Raw genomic sequence first — 26,505 nt, forward strand, 5'->3', positions numbered from 1 at the left:
TAAAAATACTCTGGAAGGAATCAATAGTAGATTAACAGAAGCCGAAGAATAGATAAGTAAGCTGGAAGACAGGATGATGGAAATAATCCTTGAAGAGCAGAATAAAAGAAGAATGAAAAGAATCAACGACAGCCTCAGAGACCTCTTGGACAACTTTAATCACACCAACATTCGAATTATAGGGGTCCCAGAGGAAGAAGAGAAACAGAAAGGCACTGAGAAAATTTCTGGAGAGATTATAGTGAAAACTTCCCCAGCATGAGAAAGGAAATACAGTCAAGTCCAAGACAAGAAGTGCAGAGAGTCCCCTACAGGATAAACCCAAGGAGAAACATGTCAGAACACATACTCATCAAGATAACAGAGATTAAACACAAAAAGAGAATATATTAAAAACAGCAAGGGAAATGCAACAAGTAACATACAAGGGAAAACCCATATGATTAACAGTTGCTCTTTCAGCAGAAACTCTGCAGGCCAGAAGGGAATGTCAGGATATATTTAAAGTACAGAAAGGGAAAAGTCTACGACCAAGATTACTCTACCCAGCAAGGATCTCATTCAGAATTGATGGAGAAATCACAAGCTTTACAGACAAGCAAAAATTAAGAGAATTTAGGACCACCAAACCAGCTTTACTACAAATATTAAAGGGACTTATATAGGCAATAAACACAAGAGAAAGGAAAGACCCTCAAAGACAACGCCAAAGCAATTAAGAAAATGCCAATAGGAACATACATAATTACTTTAAATGTAAATGGATTAAACACTCCAAAAGACACAGATTGGCTGAATGTATACAAAAACAAGACCCATACATATGCTGTCTACAAGAGATCCACTTCAGACCCAGAGACACATATAGACTGAGAGCAAAAGGATGGAGTAAGATATTCTATGCAAATGGAAATCAAAAGAAAGCTGGAGTGGCAATTCTCACTTTAGACAATATAGACTTTAAAATAAAGAATATTATTAAGAGATAAAGAAGGGCACTACATAATGATCAAGGGAACGATCCAAGAAGAGATAACAATTGTAAATATCTGTGCACCCAACACAGGAGCACCTCAATACATAAGGCAAACACTAATAGACATAAAGGGGGAAATTGACAGCAATAAAATAATAGCAGGGGACTTTAACACACCACTCACACCAATGGACAGATCATCAAAACAGAAAATTAATAAAGAAACACAAACCTGAAATGAAACACTAGACCAAATGGACCTAATTGATGTCTTATGGACTTTTCACCCAAATGCAGAAGAACACACACACTTTCTTCTCAAGTATACATGGAACATTCTCCAGGACAGACCATATCTTGTGTCACAAATCAAACCTCAGTAAATTAAAAAAAAAATGAAATCATATCAATCATCTTTTCTGACCACAACACTATGAGACTAGATATCAATCACAGCGGAAAAAACTACAAAAAACACAAACACATGGAGATTAAGCAGTATGTTTCTAAATAATGAACAGGTTACTGAAGAAATCAGGAGAAATCAACAAATTCCTAGAACAAATGACAATGAAAACACAACAACTCAAACTATTGGATGCAGCAAAAGCAGTTCTAAGAGGGAAGTTTATAGCAATACAATCCTACCTCAAGAAACAAGAAAAACGTCAGACAACCTAACTTGACATATAAAACAACTGGAAAAAGAACAACAAAAACAACAAAAAACCCAGTTACTAGAAGGAAAGAAATCATAAAGATCAGAGAAGAAATAAATGAAAAATAAATGAAGGAAACACATAAAGGTTAAGAAAACAAACAGCTGGTTCTTTGAGAAGATTAAAAAAAAATGACAAACCATTAGCCAGACTCATCAGGAAAAAAAAAGAGAAGAATGAAATCAACAAAACTAAAAATGAAAAAGGAGAGGTTACAACAGACAACACAGAAATACCAAGGAGCATAAGAGACTATTACAAACAACTATATGTCAATAAAATGTACAACTTAGAAAAAAAGGACAGATTCTTAGAAAAGTTCTATCTTCCCAGACTGAACCAGGAAAAAATAGAAATTATTAACAATCCAGTAACAAGCACAGAAATTGAAATGTGATAAAAAAAATTTCCCCAAAAAAAGCAGTCCAGGGTCAGACGGCTTCACAGGTGAAGTCTATCAAACATTTAGAGAAGAACTAATCCCTATCCTTCTAAAGCTCTTCCAAAATTGCAGAAGAAGGAACACTTCTAAACTCATTTGATGAGGCCACCATCACCCTGATTCCAAAACCAGACAAAGACAACAGAAAACAAGAAAATGATAGGCCAATATCACTGACGTACATATAGGCAAAAATTCTCAACAAAATTCTAGCAAACAGAATTCAACAACACATTAAAAAGATCACACACCATGATTAAGTTGGGTTTATCTCAGTGATGCAAGGATTCTTAAATATATGCAAATCAATGTGATACACCATATTAACAAACTGAAAGATAAAAACCATATGATAATCTCAACAGATGCAGAAAAAGTTTTGACAAAATTCAATACTCATACATGATAAAAAAAAAAACTGTTGAAAAATGGGTATAGAAGGAACTTAGCTCAATATAATAAAGACCATCTATGATAACCCCATAGCAAACATTATTCTCAATGGTGAAAAACTGAAAGCATTCCCTCTAAGATCATGAACAAGACAAGGGTGCCAACTCTTATACTATTATATGTCATAGTTTTGGAAGTCCTAGCTATGGCAATTGGAGAAAGAAATGGCAACCCACTCCAGTATTCTTGCCTAGAGAATCCCAGGGACCGAGCCTGGTGGGCTTCTGTCTATGGGGTCGCACAGAGTCAGACACGACTGATGCAACTTAGCAGCAGCAGCAGCAGCTATGGCAATTAGAGAAGGAAAACAAACAAAAGGAATCCAGATTAGAAAAGAAGAAGTAAAGCTCTTACCGTATGCAGCTGATATGATAGTATATATAGAAAACCCTAAAGATACCATCAGAAAATTACGAGAGCTAATCAGTGAATTTAGCAAAGTGGCAGGATACAAAACCAATACACAGAAATCACTTGCATTCCTATACACTAACAATAAAATATGAGAAAGAGAAATTAAGGAATCAATACCATTTACCATTGCAACAAAAAGAATAAAATACCTAGGAATAAACCTCCCTAAGGAGACAAAAGTGCTGTAAACAGAAAACTATAAGACACTGATGAAATAAAGACAACATAAATAGACGGAGAGAGATTTCAGGTTCCTGGGTTGAAGAATTAATACTGTGAAAATGACTATCCTGCCAAATGTAATCTACAGGTTCAATGCAATCCCTATCAAATTACCCATGGCATTTTTCACAGAACTAGAACAATATATTTCACAATTCATATGGAAACGCAAAAGATCCCGGATAGCCAAAGCAATTTTGAGAAAGAAGAATGAAGCTGGATGAATCAACCTTCCTGTCTTTACACTATACTACAAAGCTGTAGTCATCAAGACAGTATGGTACTGGGACAAAAACAGAAACCAATGGAACAAGATCGAAAGCCCAGAGATAAACCCAAGCACCTATGGATACCTTATTCTTGACAAAGGAGCCAAGAATATACAATGGGGCAAAGACAGCCTCTTTAGTAGACAGTGCTGGGAAAACTGGACAGCTACATGTTAAAGAATGAAATTAGAACACTTCCTAATGCCACACACAAAGATAAACTCAAAACACATTAAAGACCTAAATGTAAGGCCATAAACTATAAAACTCCTAGAGGAAAACACAGGCAGAACACTCGATGACATAAATCACAGCAAGATCCTCTATGATTCACCTCCTTGAGTAATGGAAATAAACACAAAAGTAAACAAATGGGACCTAATTAAATTTAAAAGATTTGCACAGCAAAGCAAACTATAAACAAGGAATAAACACAACCCTCAGAATGGGAGCAATAATAGCACATGAAACAACTGACAAAGGATTAATTTCCAAAATATACAATCAGCTCATACAACTCAATACCAGAAAAATAAACAACCAATCAAAAAACGGGCAAAACAAACACATGAAAAGATGCTCAACATCACTCAATATTAAGAGAAGTGCCAATCAAATTTACAATGAGCTATCACCTCACAATGGTCAGAATGGCCATCATCATGAAGTCTACAAACAATAAATGCTGGAGATGGTGTAGAGCAAAGGGAACCCTCCTACACTGTGGTGGGAATGTAAATTGATAGAGCCACTAAGGAGAGCAGTTAGCAACTCTTAAAAAATGGCAATTCCTTAAAAAATTAGGAATAAAACCACCATATGACCCAGCGAGGCATATACTACTAGGCATCCCACTACTAGGCATATACCCTGAGGAAACCAAAATTGAAAAAGACACATATAACCCAATGTTCACTGCAACTCTATTTACAATAGCTAGGACATGGAAGCAACCTAGATGTCCATTGGCAGACAAATAGATAAGGAAGCTGTGGTACATATACACAATGGAATATCACCCTGCCATAAAAAGGAAGGCATTTGTGTCTGTCCTAATGGGGTGGATGAACCTAGAGCCTATTAAACAAAAGGAAGTAAGTCAGAAAGAGAAAACCAATTATCGTATAGTAATGCATATAGACATGGGATCCTGAGAAATGGTACTAATGAACCTATTTGCAGAGCAGCAGTGGAGACACAGACACTGAGAACAGACCCATGGACACAGGTGGGCAGGGAAGAAGGAGAGGGTGGGAGGTAGAGAGAGTAACATGGAAACATACTTTACTAGAACTGTGGTGTTGGAGAAGACTCTTGAGAGTCCCTTGGACTGCAAGGAGATCCAACCAGTCCATTCTAAAGGAGATCAGCCCTGGGATTTCTTTGGAAGGAATGATGCTGAAGCTGAAACTCCAGTACTTTGGCCACCTCATGCGAAGAGCTGACTCATTGGAAAAGACTCTGATGCTGGGAGGGATTGGGGGCAGGAGGAGAAGGGGACGACAGAGGATGAGATGGCTGGAAGGCATCACTGACTCCATGAATGTGAGTCTGGGTGAACTTCAGGAGTTGGTGATGGACAGGGAGGCCTGGCGTGCTGCAATTCATGGGGTCACAAAGAGTTGGACACGACTGAGCGACTGAACTGAACTGAACTGAAAGCAGAAAGACAATGCAAATTTGCTGTATGCCTCAGGAACTCAAACCGGGCTCAGTAACAACCTAGAAGGTTAGGGTAGGGAGGCAGGTGGGAGGGAGGTTCAAGTGAGAGGGGACATGGGTAAACCTATGGATGATTCATGTTTGGTAGAAATCAATGCAACACTGTAATGCAATTATCATTCAATTAAAAATAAACATATTTAAAAAAGAACAGATCACAATAATACCTACCTCATTGAGGTTGAATGCATTCACGAACTGTTGTGAGGCTTACGTGAATCAATAAACCTGAACATCTAAAATACAGTACCTGACATGTGATTACTGGCCTTTGTATTTAACTATTAGTATTATTCTCATGAATAAACAAAGTAAAAACCATATTATTTAAATTGGAAATATTGCCCATTCTTGAGAACACCCAAAAGGTATTTTTCCCCTGAATCCAAACATCCTTTTCTGAGGTATAACTCTGTAAAACAGTTTAACATGCACTCATAAGGCCCAGGTTTTGGTTTACATCATTGGTTTTGATAAAAGGAATTAGCACTCTTTTGCTCTGGTCTAAAACACATTATTAGCACTATTGTAACAACTACACGTACACAGAATAACCTCCTAAACAACATTAAACCTCTTTAATAGTGCTCACTCTGTAATAAATAGTTGAATATGTACATAAGCCATATTAAGAGGAGTAATATTTATCTAACCCTTCACTGTCTATGAAGTACTTAGCAGTTACTCCAGTTCCAAATATCCACATAATATGAGTACTATATTTTAAATCAGAATGAGAAACCCAATGTGGATTTACTCTAGTGAGCACAGAAGCTGCTTACCTTCTCCACCATGAACACAAGAGAAGTGTTTTCTTAACAGGACCTCAGAGGTTATCTTTTATAGCCTACAGAACTAAAGTGGAAAGCTGGAATATTATTACACTGGCAAGGATATCATTATTTGTTTCCTCTAAAGTTCTTATTTTACAGCTAAGGTAAAAAATGAATTCAGGCGAAGCCTAAATTGGAACTGCTCTTAAGGGGATTAGGCACATCTCTCAAAATCTGAAAAAATTTGGCAGTTACATACAGACCATAAGACTTTTAAAAGGCCGAACTGAAAAGAACTGTGTGAAAGGTAATGCAGTGAAAAAGATGGATAGAGCACAATCAAGAAGAGCTATTTAAAAACAACATCAAATGTTCAAGTGGGAAGTCCATGTAAAGCTGGTGTCCTAAACTGAACAGTGAGCTAAGAAAGGCAGCTAGACAGAGGGTGAGCTGCTCCCATTTTTTTCTAGCATGTGATGCAGAGGCTGGGGTCTGAAAAAGCTGTATATCACAGAATGACAATGATCCAGGGAGAGGTGCTGACAGCAGAGGCACAAAGGGCACCCTTGGAAAAAGAATGAAGGACAGCACCGGGCACACCTTGCAGAGACAGGAGCTTCCTTGTCTGCCACCTCCCAGGATAATTCAAATTGTCTTCAACGTCTTTCTTGCAAATATACTTGCTCACATACATTAATTAACGGTCACAGGCTGACAGGTGCACCTCTGTTTGGGAAGGGCTGGCATCTGCATTTCTGGCAAATACTCGGCTACATTCACTTACTTGGCTGTTTGACAGTCGTAACTCCTGTTACTCCTAAGAACTAGTTCACAATTTAAAGAATGGGAAGGCTCTGGGGATTTGGATTTTTGTGTCTTTCATTGTTATGTCTTTAAAAAAAAAAAAGATATCCTTAAATATTCACCACAAACATAAAGTTTCAGATCTACCACCTTTGCTTTCTCAGGTGAAGTTAAATATCTTTAAAGTAAGTGTGGATCTTATAAGAAATGAGATAGAATATTCTTACCCTGGTGTGAGTACGAATGTGCATCTTCAGGCCGTCATTTTTACTGAATCCTTTCTCACAGTAAGGGCACTGATAGGGACGCTCACCTACAAGATAAAGGCAGGCTTCCTGTCAGAAAAGTCTACAGCAACAAAGCAGGCACGTACTATCACTCCTCCTGCACCAGGCCTTCGCAAACACTAGTGCATGGCCAAGAAGAGACTCAGGCAGGGCCAGGCGACCCCAGGGGCACTTCAGGGCAGAGGAAGAGCTGTCCCTCCTGTGGAGAGGCAGTGAGCCCGGAGCACTTCTTGCACTCAGATACCAGCCACATTTACCAGCAGCAGGCTCACTCCCTTTGCTAAGTCACTTCAGTCAAGCCTGACTCCTTGTGACCCCATGGATGGTAGCCCACCAGGCTCGTCGGGAGCCTGGGATTCTCCTTGGGAGCCCAGGATTCTCCAGGCAAGAATACTGGAGTGAGTTGCTGTGCCCTCCTCCAAGGGATCTTCCTGACCCAGGGATCGAACCTGCATCTTTTACATCTCCTGCACTGGCAGGAAGGTTCTTTAGCACTAGTGCCACCAGGAAAGCCCTTTCCTTTTAATATTTCAGACCAAATTAAATCTCCTAATTATAAGAATTTGTTAAAAAGATTTTGCATCAATGCACTCTGTACTGAACATAATAGGGATCTTTGTTTCACTGATACTTTGTTTTTTAAAAAAGATTTCATAGTCTACCTCAATAAGGTTATGAGTTTTAAAAGGATTTAATAAATCTGATATATGTTAAACAGAACTGGTTAAACTAAATAATAAGTGATTCATACTTTCTATTACAAGTGAGAAGAGGTTATATCTAGAAAACAGCTAAACCCATTTTTTAAAACAAGCAAGCATACTCATCCACATCACAATTTCTAAAAAGTTTTACTGTAAAAAATAAAATTAAAAAAATGACAAAATTTAATCTCCAGGACGAATGTGAAGCTACTCACTTGTCAAAGCTTAGTTATTCAGAATGGACAGGAACTCAAAATCACTAGTATGAAGAAATGAGAATGTACTTACATGACAGGATGCTAGATCCCAGCTGCAAGCAGACATCAATACAATAAAACATGTGCCTTCAGCACATGTAAAATTTCTGTCTCCCCTTCCCCCTCAGAGACAGGCCTTTGGACAAGCAGTATGCTGGTCCTCTGCTCCCTTACATCCCATTAGATTCTCTTCTCACTCAGTCTCATTCAAGCACAGGCTACTTGAGTCACGCCAGTGAACATGTCCACCAGGTCGACAATGAACTTCTTGGGGCTTAAACCAATGGTCCCTTCTCGTCACGGCCTTGCCTGACCTCTGCCCAGTTGCTTTACAAAGTGTCCAGCCACGTTCCTGGGACTGGAGGCCCTGAGGCACAGGGGGACTCGCCCTGCTCTCTGAACCCTTGTCGACAGTAACGTCACTGGCAAATAACTGGGGCAGAGTCTCCAGCTCAGCAGCTCCCCAGCCTCTCCTTGAGACAGACCCAGGACACTCCCTCTGAACTCTCTCTCAAGTGGACAGTGTGAAACAATGACAACCACTCGAGGAGGAAGAAAGAAAAACCTAAAACTAACAAAGGCAGCACAGACTGGAACAGAACTCTTCAACAAACTATCTAGGCTTACCAATTTTTTTCTGGGAGACAAAATCAACTTTTGCACTAAGTAAATTGACTGAGAGTTCTTGACTTTATTATGGCTGTGAACCTGGGTAGGTGTGGCTTTTCATACACACACAAAAAAAAGACTTAGTAGGGTCCAGTTTATTTGAACAACTAGGAAAAGATAATCCTATTTTAACCCTAAAATGATGGCATATGTTTATCTTCATTCCAGATCTCTGTTGAGCTCCTATCTTGAGCTATCTGTATACCCATTGGGTACCTTCATTTGTATATTTCACCAACAATTAAAATTCAGCATTAATGAACTTTATCCTCCGCCACTGTGTGTCCTGTGTGTCCTGTCCTGATTAGTTATACCACATTCATCCACTTACCAAATGAGAAACTTAAATAGCCATTTTTTACTTACTTCTCCCTACATCTAATCTCTTAAGTTTTATTATTTTCAGTTCTCTGATATTTGTAAATTTTTTTTTCAACGACAAGAATGAAAAAAATATTCATAGCATCAGCCATAATAGTAAGAGCATCAGTGACAGAAGTAATAACAGAAATTATCATTTATTGATTTTGTAATCACTGAACTTTAACAATGCAAACTCACTGAAAAAAGACTGGAAGAAAACAGCAAGTTGCTAATGCTCATGGAGGTAACTCCTATATCACAGAAGTCCAGATAATTTTATTTCCTTCTTCACAAAGTATGAAAAGGAAGTAACTTTTTATATTTTCAATGTAAAATCTTTTACATTTTAGATTTTCAATTTTCTTCTTAAGAAGAGTGCTAAAATATTTCCTTATCTATTAACAATTAAATTAATCTAGATTACAGATAAAGCATGATAAACAGTAAAATTGTTGGTAAAGATGTTTCAGAAATTTTTAGCAATCATAAATTAACTTAATATTCATAGCTATTCTCTTTGTATCAAAGACAGAACTTTATGTGTGTGATTGCTCTCCAAATACAAATAGAATAGCCAGAAAAATATGAAAGAATCAAAGATTTATAGTTGTTGGTTATGTGAATTAAACTTAATGAAACACATCAAATTATTATTTTCTTTCATGACAGCCAAAATTGATTAAGCAAGGAAAATGAGATAACAAATGCTAAGGAATTTTAGAGAATGGGGCAAAACAAGTTAATTCCCTATTTTAACTGGTGTCATAACACAGAAGTTTCCACTACAGACATGAGCTTTTTCTCCTCTTTTATAGTCTGATTGTTCTGAGTCTGAATACTGCTCATCCTCTTCTAGGTGTAACTCTGGGGAAGCCATGCAACCTTAGTGAACCTCTGAAAAATGGAATAAACTTTACCTATCTCCAAGATATTCTGACCAAACATTCATGTTTGTTTAAAGCATTCTCTGTGCCGGCAACCATGGAACAACTATTAATAGCACTCCTTTTCACTGACACAACTGATCCAGTTGGGACAATAAAAATGTATGGCCACCTATTTCGGATTGAACTGTGCTCCTCTCCTCCAAAAAAAAAAATGCACATATTAAAGTCCTAGTTCCAGCACCCAGAACGACCTTATCTGGAAATAAGGCTGTTGCAAATGTCACTAGAGTTGTGTTATCCCTAACCTTATGTGACTGGTGTCCATACAAGAACATACCCATGAAGAGACAGAGACACAGGGAGAAGGCCCTGTGAAGAGTGGAGTTACGCTGCCGCAGCAGAACTGCCAGAAGAAAATCCTGGAGCAGATGCTTCCCTGGTGCCTTCAGAGGGAGTGAGGTCATGCCAATGCCTTGATCTCAGCCTTCTAGCCTCCATAACAGAAGGTATTAGACAATACATTTTTGTTGTTTAAGCCACTCAGTTTGCGGTACTTTGTTACAGCAGTACTAGCAAACTCATAGAATCACCTTGTTCATAATGGAGGCAATTATTATCATTATTGATGTCTCTCTGTCTGCTGTCCCTGAGACCTAAGTAGAATGCTCAGAAGAGAAACCAGTACTCTAGACTATCAGTGTTTCTACCTCCTTCCAACCCTGAGATCCTGCAATGTTGAGCTGACAGGTCTGGGTACTGAGTAAGTTCCACTCCACTCATTCTACCACCCCAGGGTTTAACTCCAGTTTTAAAGGCTGTCACTGGGTAAATGGCTTTGATAAATTCATTTAAAAACCAGAGTGTGTGGTTTGAGAATCAGCCTTGACAGACTACATTAAGCTGTCACCCTTTTGGTTGGAGCATGTTTAAAGCAATCCTGCCTCTCTCAGACTCCATGAACAAAGCTATCTGCTCTCTCATACAATCAGAAGCTGAATGTTACCTGTACAAGCCAACATGCTGCTAAATATTAAAGCCATTTGTCTAACTTTCAAATTAAAGACAAGCTGTTATTTCTAGGTTTTTTTTTTCACATTATGAATGTGATATTTTCTGTCATTATTGCAAGTACTGTGATGAGTATGTTTCCAGGAAATATTTTTGTCTACACATAAAATTATTATGGTGTGAGTGGAAATTATCCTTCAATTTTGGTTAACTCTGAGAATATAGATCTTTCTTTCTTACATGATCACTGCCAGTATATAAGCTCTGATGTACAATATGATGTGAATCCAAACAATGATTATTTTTAAACATCTCTAGTAGATTTGAAGACTGACTGTTCACATTTTGCATAAGTTAATAGCAATGTTCAAATTCTCACTAACATGAAAATTAGTTCATCTGAAACTTAGCTAAAAAAAAAAAACTGAGCTAAAAACCAACCTAAATCGAAAAGTAATGGTTGAAACATACTGTTCAGAACACTTGAGGTAAATTAGTAATTTTATTTCTTGTAACAACATTATGATCTAGGAATTCATAGCTTGAGTTTACAAGTGAGGAAAGTAAGGCACAGGGAAGATAAGTGATTTGTTCATGATGACACAGCTGTTAAACAGTAGAATCAGAATTTTAATGCTTAATATTTAACCCTTAGACCATCACATAAATTAATAATATGGCTAGTTTTTATATAAATGAGGTTAGAGTTTCTAAAGTTACTGTCAAAAACTCTGCTTCTTGCAATTACAGCTGACATTGACCAGATCTTTCTGACTGGGAGATTGAGGCATTCCTTTAGTTATCAAAGCTCATCAGGAAAAAGTCAGGGGCAGGCTAGGAATGCATGTTATATCTCAAAGCAGATCCCAAGTGGATGCACATACTGACATAATATTGAACTACGCCTTGAGAACCACATTTAAGTAACTACCTTCAACATTTAGAAAGGAAAAATAGTATTGGCAAACATCCCATACTACATTATGAGACTTAGCTACCAATAGCTAAGATTCAATGAGCGTAGTAGCATGAATAATACTGAAGCATATCTAACAGCAAAATGTTTTCACTTAACTAAGGAAAATAGATGAGCGTTTTGCATTCTGCTTCTTTAAATTATTCTGACACTGAATATCATTAAAGTCCACTTCTGTTTTCTTCAAACACATCAAGGAACACAAAGAAACATGATGACAACTGTAGAAGGTTGATTTTAAGTTGACTTGAACAGGTGTCACAAAGTAGATAATCCTGGAAGCTAATTTATTCATTCATTAAATAGACATTTTTTGAGCACACACCATCTTCTATTTACTGCCCTGGGCTTTAAGAACACAGTTGCGAATATATTCACAAAATCACTGCCTCTTCAATTTTACTAGTGTAATAAGACAAGAAAATGGTAAAGAAAAAACAAGATAATTTCAGATACTGACACTGTAAGAAGAAAATAAAACAAGGTGATGGATTGAAGAAAGACCTCTGGTAGGTGACGACAGGCAAAGAACTTAGGAAAGGTCATTAGGAAAGGTAAAAGAACTGAATGTAATTTCTTGATGCCAATTTAAGTGACTTTTTCTGTAACTCTTTATTGTAGAATTACAAGCTTTTTAACTTACTGGACTTGAAATGGGTTCCCCCAAATTCCCACTGCTGCCACATCTGAGATGGACGTAGCCTAAAAGTACTTGAAATACACAAAGGGGGTGAGTGTGGATATTTAGAAAAGAACTCCAAAAACTGCAGATGGCTTTGCAAAGGCAGCTGGTGGTAATGAAAGGGGGACATATGGATGCCACATGAAGTACCCAGAGTCTCGCCTGGTCCCCAAACACACTACCATGCATCTTTAACAAAGAAAACACACTATGACCAAAACCATTCACTGGCACATATGGTCAAACACAACAGGAAAAATCTGATTCTAGTTTAATATATGCCATTGTTGTTTGTTTAATGTATGCCATTAGGATTATAATTTATTGACTTTACCATTTTTTGTGCTATAAAGACATCAGAAGAACTCCAGGCCTCACTAAAGGATTAACATGCTAATATTAAAACGGGGGAGTTTGGGGAAGAATGGATACATATATATGTATGGCTGAGTCCCTTCGATGTGCACCTGAAACTATAAAAACACTGTTAATTAGCTATACCTCAATACAAAATAGAAAGTTTAAAAAAAGTAAAATAAAATGGAATCTTAAAATCTGTGAAGGGAATTCAGGTTAGCATGAAACTTCATGATAAACGGAAAAGCCTTAAAGCCACCGAATCACTGAATATCCATCTACTGCTACGTAATCACTCCAATGTCCACCTTGACAAGTCCTTTCTAAAGATCTGTATTTATGCAACAAAAGTTAGTAAATAAAAATCTTGCAAACTTCAATATACCTATATTAGATATTTTGATATTCTTAAATTTAGACCATGGATTTAAATTTAGACACGAACTTGATCACTCTATCAGAAATTTATTAAATTTTATTTAATGCCACTAAACACATTGAATGCAAAAGACTTAATAATCTGGACATCTGAAAATTAAAATGTACAGAACAAAGCGCTTAAAATGATAAAGTTTATGTTATGTATATTTTACCATACTGTTTTTTTTTTAAAAAAGTATACAGCTAATGAGCCCTACAGTTTTAGAGATTTTTAAACAAGCATAAAACGTCAACAAATGTTCTAAGAGATTTTTATTAAAATCAAAATAAACCATCTCCAGGAAGCATTTTAATAACTTTAACTTTTATTTTATCAGTATATTTTTTAATACCTATATAGATTTCAGGAATTCCCATAACTCTGAAAACATGAAAAGATATATATACAGAGAAAATGTAATTTAAGATGGAGTAAGGTCAAACTCTCATTTTTGATGAATTCAAATTAAATAATATTTAAATAATTGAATTAAATAATGTTTAAGGAGTTTTGAGTCATAATTTTAATTTTTACTTTTATTTTTCTAACAAAAATCAAGTTTTGGAGATGGCAATTTCAAATGAAGAAAGCAAGCCTCAGAAGTGTATGTTTCATGAAAAATACTGTCAGATGGTTCCACATGGTTGAACTTTAACATATATATACTATATGGGAATTCTTTAAAACTTGCTATTTGTTTTCCATGAATATCACAGGATTGGCTTATTTTTCTATTTATGAATTATATTTCTTATATTTCTATTAACAAAATTGTTACAAAACATCGAAGTGACTCATTCTAAATGAAAATTAAACCAAAAATTAGAATTGTATAACCATTACCCAAGCACTTTTCCAATTTCACCATTTTAATCCCTTTAACCAATGGAGAAATTTAATAAATTAGCAGTACAGTATAGAGAGAAGTAAAATGCTACACTGAGAAACAGGAGTAGCTCAAATTCATTCTTGGCAATTTTCTATGAACTGAAATACTTTTTTTTTTCCCTGTAGCCAAAAGAGTCACAAAACCCCACTTCACTGAACCCCAAACTGTTACTCCTGGGATGCTGCTATTAATCAAATACTGTGGAATTTCACTGTCATCTTAGAAAGACAGCACAAATCTGAACTTGACATTTACTCCTTGAGTATTTAGAGATACTCTACTTTCTTTTATTATTCTTTTTTTTTTATTTTATTTTATTTTTAAACTTCACAATATTGCATTAGTTTTGCCAAACATCGAAATGAATCCGCCACAGGCACACCTGTGTTCCCCATCCTGAACCCTCCTCCCTCCCCCCTCCCCATACCCTCCCTCTGGGTCATCCCAGTGCACCAGCCCCAAGCATCCAGCATCCTGCATCAAACCTGGACTGGTGACTCGTCCCACACATGATACTATACATGTTTCAATGCCATTCTCCCAAATCTCCCCACCCTCTCCCTCTCCCACAGAGTCCATAAGACTGATCTATACATCAGTGTCTCTTTTGCTGTCTCGTACACAGGGTTATTGTTACCATCTTTCTAAATTCCATATATATGTGTTAGTATACTGTATTGGTGTTTTTCTTTCTGGCTTACTTCACTCTGTATAATAGGTTCCAGTTTCATCCATCTCATTAGAACTGATTCAAATGTATTCTTTTTAATGGCTGAGTAATACTCCATTGTGTATATGTACCACAGCTTTCTTATCCATTCATCTCCTGACGGGCATCTAGGTTGCTTCCATGTTCTGGCTATTATAAACAGCGCTGCGATGAACACTGGGGTACACGTGTCTCTTTCCCTTCTGGTTTCCTCAGTGTGTATGCCCAGCAGTGGGATTGCTGGACTTTTTAAAGTTTAAAGAGTTCACTATTTGTAATGAAGTGGCCCATAAAATGTAAAAATCGAAAGATGATCGAGGGGGACCTTTCGTCCCAAAATACTGAACCAAAACAAATCGAGTCTTTTTTAAAAAAATGCAAGTTTCTACAGCACTTCAAGAAAGTAAAAGATGCATTTTTTTTTCCTTAAGAAACTTCAGTTTCAGTATCAACAGTTCATTTCTGAAAAGATGGCAAAGCAAGTGAGGCGGGGTTCACTGGGAGGAAGTTAAACAGGAGAGCCATGTTCTAACTTTCTAGTCCAAAATAAAAAGAAGCCAGACCTATATATCGGTTGAGGGCAAAACAAAAAGTTTTACTGATGCTAACAAAATAGGATATGAGATGCAAAACAAAAAAGGACAAGACTTCATGAATACTTTAAAAATACAATTAACCAGGAAGAAAAAGTAAAAGGTTTCCTACTCAAGAAGCCCTGGCTTGGGCAGGAAACAGATACAAATGTCACCCATTCCGTGTGATTTGTCTGAAGGGTCCAAGACACCTACCTTCCTGAGGTCCTTGACGTGAGTGCTGCCAGAAGCAAAGCAGGTTGTTCCACAAACAGCAGAAGCATCGGAAACAATCCAGACACTAAGAAAGTTTTAAAGGTTCTGACCAAGAAAGAAAAACTCCTACGTGAATTCTCTACACTGATACATGAGACACTTCACAGTAAGGTCACTAAGTAAAGTAAGGTAACCACTGATTTGGTTTTGTTATAAGGGAGTCACACTTTGGTGGAAAACCATGCATCTTTTTACCCAGTAGTTTTCCATTTTTAAGAATTTCTCCCCCAAGTTTTATTTAACCCAGTATTTAAGAGCGTACTTTGCAAACAGTGGTCATGAAGTGATGAAGCAGTTAAACCTTAGGTGCCTGCACACAGAGGGGATTTCCTGTTTCAGTGCCAGCAAGGACGAATCAAGAGTATAAAACTTTGAGTAGCAAGAAGCCCAGAAACTCTTCTCTTATCCAAAATCTATAAAAGATATAAAACCTTCCTCAGGCCTGAGGCACAACTCAGAGCTACAGAAAAACAGCACAGAGAGAAGCTGCTTGGGGGGATGGGGTGGGGGTGGGGAGTTGGCATGGTAGCAATGGTAGGAAGAAGCATATATCAGAGGAAATAAAATCTCCTTTGGTTTTCCTAAAGGAATATGCTGCGTTCTAAATTTAACAGCAGCAGCTATTGATAATACTAGCTAATAATTTACCAATAAAGATGCTGAATTACAGTTTCAACAGTGAAAACTGTTACATAGGCCACTTTCATTTTTGAGGGTCCCAACAAAGCAAAGAAAAAAGAAATAATAAAAATAGAGTTACATAAATTATGGTATATTTTAAACGATCCCTCTTACCAGAGTCTCTGTGACTGTGCTGTTCATTTGATAACTGTTCATCACATTCTATTCCAAGACACTTGTCACTCCCTCCCTATTTCCTATGCACCTCCTATTAAGATAGGATGCCTGTGACTTTGACATGAGCATTATAATCTTTGCATTAAAAAAACTAAGGCCTTTGATATTTTTTCCAAAAAGTTAAAAAAAAATCACATTACTATTCAAAGTCAAAATGAATGTCTCTCTCATTTGTTATATATGATTGTTACTAGCTCAAAGTCAACGGGGGAAGAGATGAATACAACAACAACAAATAAAGGGAAAATGGTTTATTCCACAGATGTGGTTGATCAAAAATTATCTGAAGTGTCAAAATCACACTGAGAGAATAAGAATTAAACATACAGCTCAAGATTTTACCTATGAGTAAGATCTCTTAGGAAAAGTCTGAAGCTCTCAACATCAATCTCTGAAGTATGATGGGGATGAAGAAGAAATTTTATTCCTATGCAGATTCTACACTCAACTATTCTGCTAACTCTTAGATTACCTGTAAGTAAAAGAATATTTAGTTTGGCCTAATATTAGTAATTAACCACTTAGAAAATAAATATAGCAAAATAAATTCTCTCTCAACATACAGAGGTTATTTAATTATAAAAATGTGAAAAGACATGTTTAAATTTTCATCTGTGTATACAGTGTCTTTTTTGTCTATTTTTGTTTATGAATAATTGTCACTGTCTTATAGTTACTTATAATTAGTTATACCTATTGTTTTCATAACTTTGAAGAAGTATTCTACAAAGAATGCTAAATTGCACTGGAAAAACTATTAGAGAAGAAAAAGTGGCTAAAAATCCAAGCATAATCAAACCGTAATATACCAACTCTTTGTATTTCTAAGATGATAGCAGATAGTTACCAAAAAATTAAATATTTCCTAAGACAGTGATTTATTACTATGTTCAAATAACAGTATTCAAGCAAGACCAGAACAGAAGGGCCAACACAGCCGGTATCTATTAACATGGAAAGCTGGTAGGAACTGCAGGCAAGTAATTAACCTTCTGGCCCAGAGATTTAAAGGCCCAAAAGCAGTTCCTAGAACTTCTTCCATAACTTATGAACAGTTGATGGAATTCATGTCACAGTCCGTGGATTACCTTGTGGAATTAACCCTGGCTCTCACTGACCCTAAGAAGCTATAAACCAACAGGAAAACGTGCTCTCCTATTTCAGCTGACCCTCAGAGTGCCATCTCTGTCAGTCCAGCATAGAAAGCTGGATGATAAATTACAGAGCTGCCTGCCAGGCACGGACCTAAACGCTCAGCTTCGCTAACGATGAAGGCAACCCAGTCCACGCACCACTCACTCACCCAAACGAGGCTGTCTGATAGCAAACCCTCATCCGTGTTCCAGAGATGATCTGTACGCTGCTGCTAAAGGTTACGAAAAGATGCTGATGACCACACTTGGACTAGAGGGTTAGAGAGTATACTGAGGGAGTACGAATCTATTTGTGATTAAATACAAGTAGGAAAAACAACAACAAAACGCAGCACAGTTGGCAGCAACAGATCACATGACAGCAAGCTTACACCAGGCTAGGCACTGTGCAAAGTTCTCTGCCTACACTTTAATCTGTACCTTGAAACATGTTATAAAGTCAGTGCTTTTATTATGCCTGCTTTTCAGGTGAGGAAACTAAGATTTGAAGAGGTTAAGCAATTTATAAAAGCTCATAAAAGGAGGAAATCAATAAAATGGAATTTGAAAACATGTAATCTATCAGAACACAGAGTATCCATGGTTCACCCATATGAATGCCATGAGCCATATGACTCACCTGTATGAGCCACGGATCCTGGCTATGAAAGTGATATGGATATGGATATGAAAGTGAAGTCGCTCAGTCATGTCTGACTCTTTGAGACCCATGGACTGTAACCTGCCAGGCTCCTCCATCCATGGGATTTTCCAGGCAAGAGTACTGGAGTGGGGTGCCACTTCCTTCTCCAAGGGATCTTTCCAACCCAGAGATCGAACCAGGGTCTCTGGCATTGCAGGAAGACTCTTTACTGTCTGAGCCACCAGGGAAGCTCTGGATATGAACCAGGTACGAAAAAACAAAGTATCGCTGATGGTTGATTATATGACGCAGAAGTTTCTCCATATTTAAAGATCTCAGTTAGACAATAAATAACAAACTACAGACCCTCAAGCTTCCAAGATGAGATGATTTTATCCTCAATTGCTTGTTTATCAACATAATAATATCATTCAACACTATGAGTTATGGAAGGAATATAATTCTAGGGTAAGTTCAAGAGTAATACTAAGGGTTAAGAAACACGGAAAAGAATAAGAAATAAAAATACCAGCAATGCGATACACTGGAGAAAGTTTAAGCCTCAAGTTTCATTCAAGATGAATCACATATAAATTATGCAATCTTAGCAAATCATTGTATTTTGCCAAGTATTACTTCAGATCAGTTGCTCGGTCGTGTCTGACTCTTTGTGACCCCATGAATTACAGCACGCCAGGCCTCCCTGTCCATCACCAACTCCCGGAGTTCACTCAAACTCATGTTCATTGAGTCGGTGATACCATCCAGCCATCTCATCATCTGTCATCCCCTTTTCCTCCTGCCCTCAATCCCTCCCAGCATTAGGGTCTTTTCCAATGAATTAGCTCTTCGCATCAGGTGGCCAAAGTATTGGACTTTCAGCCTCAGCATCAGTCCTTCCAATGAACACCCAGGACTGGTCTCCTTTAGGATGGACTGGTTGAATCTCCTTGCAGTCCAAGGGACTCTAAAGAGTCTTCTCCAACACCACAGTTCAAAAGCATCAATTCTTTGGCACTGAGCTTTCTTCACAGTCCAACTCTCACATCCATACATGACCACTGGAAAAACCAAAGCTTTGACTAGACGGACCTTTGTTGGTAAAGTAATATCTCTGTTTTTTAATATGCTGTCTAGGTTGGTCATAACTTTCCTTCCAAGGAATAATTTCACAGCTGCAATCATCATCTGCAGTGATTTTGGAGCCCAAAAAAATAAACTCTGACACTATTTCCACTGTTTCCCCATCTGTTTCCCATGAAGTGATGGGACCAGATGCCATGATCATTGTTTTCTGAATGTTGAGCTTTAAGCCAACTTTTTCACTCTCCTCTTTCACTTTCATCATGAGGCTCTTTAGTTCCTCTTCACTTTCTGCCATAAGGGTGGTGTCATCTGCATATCTGAGGTTATTGATATTTCTCCTGGCAATCTTGACTCCATCTTGTGCTTCCTCCAGCCCAGCGTTTCTCATGATGTACTCTGCATATAAGTTAAATAATCAGGGTGACAATATACAGCCTTGACGTACTCCTTTTCCTATTTGGAACCAGTCTGTTGTTCCATGTCCAGTTCTAACTGTTGCTTCCTGACCTGCATACAGGTTTCTCAAGAGGCAGGTCAGGCTGTCTGGTATTCCCTTCTCTTTCAGAATTTTCCACAGTTTATTGTGTTCCACACAGTCAAAGGCTTTGGCATAGTCAATAAAGCAGAAGTAGATGTTTTTCTGGAACTCTCTTGCTTTTTCAATGATCCAGCGGATGTTGGCAATGTGATTTCTGGCTCCGTTGCCTTTCCTAAAACCAGCTTGAACATCTGGAAGTTCACAGTTCACGTACTGCTGAAGCCTGGCTTGGGGAATTTTGAGCATTACTTTACTAGAGTGTGAGATGAGTGCAACTGTGCGGTAGTTTGAGCATTCTTTGGCATTGCCTTTCTTTGGGATTGGAATGAAAACTGACCTTTTCCAGTCCTGTGGCTACTGCTGAGTTTTCCAAATCTGCTGGCATATTGAGGGCAGCACTTTCACAGCATCATCTTTCAGGATTTGAAAGAGCTCAACTGGAATTCCATCACCTCCACTAGTTTTGTTCATAGTGATGCTTTCTAAGGCCCACTTGTCTTCACATTCCAGGATGTCTGGCTCTAGGTGAGTGATCACACCATCGTGATTATCTTGGTCATGAAAATCTTTTTTGTACAGTTCTTCTGTGTATTCTTGCCACCTCTTCTTAATATCTTCTGCTTCTGTTAGGTCCCTACCATTTCTGTCCTTTATCGAGCCCATCTTTGCATGAAATGTTCCTTGGTATCTCTAATTTTCTTGAAGAGATCTCTAGTCTTTCTCATTCTGTTGTTTTCCTCTATTTCTTTGCATTGATCACTGAGGAAGGCTTTCTTATCTCTTCTTGCTATTCTTTTGAACTCTGCATTCAAATGGGAATATTTTTCCTTTTCTCCTTTGCTTTTCGCTTCTCTTCTTCATGAAATTAAAAGACGCTTGCTCCTTGGAAGAAAAGCTATGACTAACCTAGACAGTGTATTAAAAAGCAGAGACATTACTTTGCTGAAAAAGGTCCATATAGTCAAAGCTATGGTTTTTCCAACAGTCATGTACGGATATGAGATTTGGACCATAAAGTAGCCTAAAGCACCAAAGAATCGATGCTTTCTAACTGTGGTACTGGAGAAGACTCTTCAGAATCCCTTGGACTACAAGGAGATCAAACAAGTCAATCCTAAAGGAAATCAAACCTGAATATTCATTGGACAGACTGATGTTGAAGCTCCAATACTTTTGGCCACCTGACGTGGGAAGCTGACTCATGAGAAAAGACCCTGATGCCGGGGAAGACTGAGGGAAGGAGAAAGGGATGACAGAAGGTGAGATGGTTGGATTACATCATCGACTCAATGGACATGAGTTTGAGCAAACTCTGATAGATAATAAAGGACAGGGAAGCCTGGTGTGCTGCAGTCCATGGGGTCACGAAGAGTCAGATGCAACTGAGCAACAACAACAACATTAAGAAAAAAATACAACAGAGACATAAATACTAAGATTCTTCCCAGCACTAAAAGACCAGTAGTAATCCAACAGCTAAGTGATCACTGCCTGATAGAATGACCACAGGCACGAGTCAATAAAATAAAACCTGTTCTAAGAAAATTAACATGAAGAAAACTGCATTTCATGCTACACAAAGCAAGTGTCCCTGAATCAGATAGGAAATGATGAAAGCTACCAACTGCCAAACTGGAAAGAATGATAAACTGAAGTCATATTTCCTCTTCATAAAGCTCAGTGTTATCTAATGTTACAACAAAGAAAACTGGCTTCCCCAAATACTGATGGACAGTTTGAATACTATAAAAACAAAATGAAACTGACTCCTTCAACATAATGGGAAAATGATGAAAAGCCTACTACCTCTATAAAAATCTCATCACACTGCAGTGCATTCAAATGTACATCCATCTAAATGAAAGGGTCAACTATAAATAAAGTCATTTCCCAAAAATAAAAGAAGTAATCTGTCCATCCATACGACATTCTGGAAAATGAAAAATTAAGGAGACAGTAAAAAGATCAGTGGTTGCCAGGGGTTGAGAATGGTTGGATGAACAGATAAAGCAAAATGAATTTTTGGGCAGTGAAAATTCTCTGAATATTATAATGGTGGATCCACATTTGTCCAAACCAAAAGAATGTACAACATCAACAGTGAACCGTAATGTAAATTAAAGACTTATAAGCTGTCAGTGTAGGTTCATCAATTATAACAAATGTACCATTCTGGTTGGGAATATTGATAGTAGGGGAGACTACGCATGGGTGGAGTGGGGAAAGTAGATGCAGAAATCTCTGTACCTTTCTGTATTTTGCCATGAACCTAAAACTGCCCTAAAAATAAAGTCATTTAGAAAAATAGAAAGAATCTGGTGAAACTAAATTTAATCATCATTTTCTGTTATTGCCCACTCTAAAGATGACTATGGAGTAAATGAACAAGTGATGGTTTTGTTTTAAAAAAAAATCAGAACGCCTTTCACTTGGTTCTAAAGCATAAACTTGCCATATTGCAGAAATAAAACACTACTTCCAGAATTCCACTTCTCAACTTTATATACTGAAGAAGTTATTGAATTTTTTTCATTTTTGTGGTGATAACAGTTTTGTAGCAGCTTACAGCTTTGTAGCAAAAAAGAGATAACACAAAAATAAAATAGACTTTGAAGTAAGAAGAATTTGAATCTTATTACTCTGACTGGATAGGTCATTTGCTTCTCTGAATCTCAGCTTCATTTAGAAAATGAGAAGGAATGATCTGAGAAACCTATCACATTGGCTATGAAAGGATTAACTCAGGTAATATCTGAGACAGCTTCCCTCCTTCAATAGACTTGATTAAAAAGCCAGATCTGTCTTGCCCTTCAGCTCAGAATCTAGTCAGGGAACAGATAAAGTTTAGTATCATAACTGAGAAGAGATATTCATTTATACCAAACAATGGGAGGCCTCAAAATCTCCTGTGAGAAGCAACATAATGCAAGAGACTGTAATATGTCACACAATTGTTTGTAATGATTCCAGTTCCTACAGAATTAACTCATCAAACAAAATGGACGATGGGAGGGGAGTGAAGGGAAGGACAGGTAACATGCCAGGAAGAAAGTGACATTCAACTGGAGATTGGAGGGGACGGACCCTGGGATGCTAAGTATCAGCACGAGGGATGTCATCTGCACAAGGTAAAGGGAAACCACCGAAAGGTCTCCAATAGGATAACAGCTTGACTGGTTACTTTCAATTCTTTACATTTTCTTTTTTAAAGAATACATATGCTTTCAAATGTATTTAAAAAAACTTCTGAATAATCCAGGAGAATTGCAAGTTTCCTGGAATTCCTTTTTTAAAATGATTAAGCATGAAGCAGTGATATTTTGTTCCTTCAGAAGAATCTGGCTTCTCTCTGAGCAATACAACTGTAAGCAAAAAAATGAAACAACAAAAGTCTGCTTATGTTTAAAGAATATAGCATTCCCTGATGAAAGGGCCAGGCCCTGAGGGAGAGGGAGGCATGAGTAAGATGTGAGCTGTGACGCTGGATGTCCAAGAGATAGATCTCAGTTGCCCCTTCTTGGTATCCGTGTACATTCCTTGGTTCTCATGGAATAAAACACTCCCGCTTTTAATTATGAAAATTTTCAAACATGAAGAAAAATTAGAAAAATGGTTCAATGAACACTATAGACCCTCATTTAGGTTTAATATTACCATATGTGCTTTCTCATTGTCATTTCTCTTTTCAAAATGCATTTTTATATGTACTTCATGCTGGTCCATTTGATAATAAGATGCAGATATGTAATACCTAGATAGTTAAACATGAACATTCTGATAAGTTTCCTGCATAATCATAACATTAATATACTTTAAATATTTTGCTTACACAAGAAAATTATAGAAAAATTATAAAATACAGAAAATCATCAAGAAAATTTAATCTATCATATTTAAAATGCAAAGAAATAACCACGGTTAACAACTTAATATTTAACCTTTAAGACCTTAACATTAATTTTATTAAACCTTAACTCCCGAGTACCATGTTTTAATATTTTTAGCTATGAAGTGGGAAATAACTTCCTTTAATGCATATTATATATGAAAAGTTGTCTCAAGAAAAAGCACTTGTATGATTGATTCATGAGCTGAACTAACAGTTTTTTTCTCATGGAACATCATTTTTACTCGAAACAAAATGACGACAAAATATGGTTATTCAGATTTGGGTATATGGTGAACTTTCTTTTTTTTTTTTTTTAATAAAAAGTCTGTCATTTCAAAAGAAAAGAAGAAAGGCAGGCAGGGAGGGAAATATGCCTTACCGAACGTAAGAATTAGAGTAGTCAAAGCAAAATTCAGAATTTTGGAAAATCTGTACATGCTACCATGCTTGAAGGCGTCTGAACACTCAGACTTGTCTAATGAGATCAGTGATGACATTAACACGTGTGCAGGATCTATGTAACTCGGTGAGCCAACACTTTCCACATGATCTGTGCATCATGTTACAGAATCACGCGCGGGTAAAAGATCATTCAAAGCACAAGACACACCAATGGATTTTAAAGTAACAAAACAGGAGAAGCCCATTGAGAAGATTTGAATTTCCACAATATAAGCCTTTAAAAAAAAAAAAAAACTACTACTTTTTGAGTTTTACTGTAGTAATAAACAACATGCAGAATTACTTACAAAGGATAGTTAAGAACTCTAACCGTAAATCTGTGTGAGGCCAAATTTTCTTTAAATTCTGCAACCAAAAGAACTTGCTGCAGCAGGATGAACTAAGAAACAGACATAGGAACCTAGCTGTCTCCTCTTGAACCAGATATTAAAGTTTCAGAGATGTACAACAGTGTGTCCCTTCTCACTAAATTATTTCTGACTAGGAAAATGTAGCTACTTTCTGTAAAACTATGTTGTTTATGTAAATATGTAATGGATGTACTGTTGTTATTTTTAACAAATTAACAAATACTGTTAAATGTTCTCAATTTGGGCTTCCCTGGTGGCTCAGTGGTAAAGAATCCGCTTGCTAACGCAGCAGACGTGGGTTTGATCCCTGCATCAGGAAGATCCCCTGGGGAAGGGAATGGCAACCCACTCCAGTATTCTGCCTGGGAAAACCCAAGGAGAGAGAAGCCTGATGGGCTACAGTCCACGGGGTTGCAAAAGGGTTGGACATGACTTAGCAACTAAACAACAACAAACAAATATAACCCACACAAATAGAAGCTTCCCAGGCCCCCAGTGATTTCTAAGATGGTAAGGAGAGTTGAGGCTGAAGTGTGAGCACCAATGATCCAGAGTGCCTTCTTCCTCAGAGCTGCATCAGCTGTCTGTCCTGACTGTCCCACCCATCTTCACTCAGGGTCCTCCTCACCTCACTGCACAGTCCCTAACTGTACATACCTAAATGCTTCCTATAGAATAGGCTGTGACCCCATGCCCCTGTTACACTGTAGCACAAACGTAAATTGCGAAATCTAGTGTGAGAAAGGGCTGAATTAAATCACATGATTTCATAAGAAAAAATAATAAAAGGAGAGAAAAAATGAATTTACAGAACTCAAAATAAGGAAAGCTTTATCATCAAAGAAGCAAAATAACTAACTACACAAACTCATTTGGTCACTGAGCTAGCTTCCAAGAAGAGCAAATGGATGCATAACATTTGGAGAATAGGACAAAGCAAATAAAACAAGCAAAAGCAACATCTGTCCACACAAAAAAACACATCCATGTCAGGACTGTTGTGGAATCCCAGATACCAGCTCTGCAGTCACTGACAAACTGCTTGGCACCAACCATTTCAAATAGAGTCCCGGCCGTGCTGCCAGGCAGCTGTCACCAAAAACACTGGCTTCACATCAGAGTGACTCAAAGCAGCACTGCAAAATGTGAAGATGAGTCCGATTTTAAGCAGGAAAAAAATATCTAGTTATAAGTAAATGTGTGTGCTAAGTCAGTTCGTAAATAACAAGCATAAATAAACACACAACTATTTGTGTGGACATACACAAACACATAAGCTGCCTTTATATTTTCACTTTATTTATTTAAATTTATGTGTGTCTGACTGTGCCTTAGCACTGTTGGCTGAATTCAGGTGGCCTGTTTTCTTGATCAGAAACCAATAGAACAGAATCTGTACAACACTTAAATAGCCAGATCATGTATAAAATGTTATGATTAAGTATTATTTAGATTACATATAATACAGAACATAATATATGACAACAAAAACCACTACATTTATTTAATATTTTTATTGGACAGAACTCTTAGAGCTCAAAAACTTATTAATACAACTTTTTAATTAAAATTTTAGAAGAAATTACTTGTTTAAGGTTATTCTTCACTGCCCATCATACCTACAAGTAAAATAAAATGCAGGCACTTGGAATTCTCAAGGATGCAATATTTTTGAATAATCGAGTGTTCTATGAT

At 37.3% G+C, this 26,505-nt stretch overlaps 1 protein-coding gene across 14 annotated transcripts in view; it reads right to left on the bottom strand.

Annotated features, from left to right (window-relative positions):
• PRDM5 (PR/SET domain 5) overlaps positions 1–26,505 on the bottom strand; it is a 255,315-nt gene that overhangs the window by 71,735 nt on the left and 157,075 nt on the right. For 11 of the 14 annotated variants that reach the window (XM_070371912.1, XM_070371919.1, XM_070371913.1 and 8 more), the window contains one exon: positions 7,022–7,107. The exons of the other annotated variants lie outside the window; for them this stretch is intronic. In XM_070371912.1, the coding sequence (XP_070228013.1) occupies positions 7,022–7,107 (86 nt within the window). The remainder of the gene's footprint in view (positions 1–7,021; positions 7,108–26,505) is intronic. 14 annotated transcript variants of the gene reach the window in all.

This window comes from Bos mutus, chromosome 6 (genome assembly GCF_027580195.1).
Source record: "Bos mutus isolate GX-2022 chromosome 6, NWIPB_WYAK_1.1, whole genome shotgun sequence".
Lineage (NCBI taxonomy): Eukaryota > Metazoa > Chordata > Mammalia > Artiodactyla > Bovidae > Bos > Bos mutus.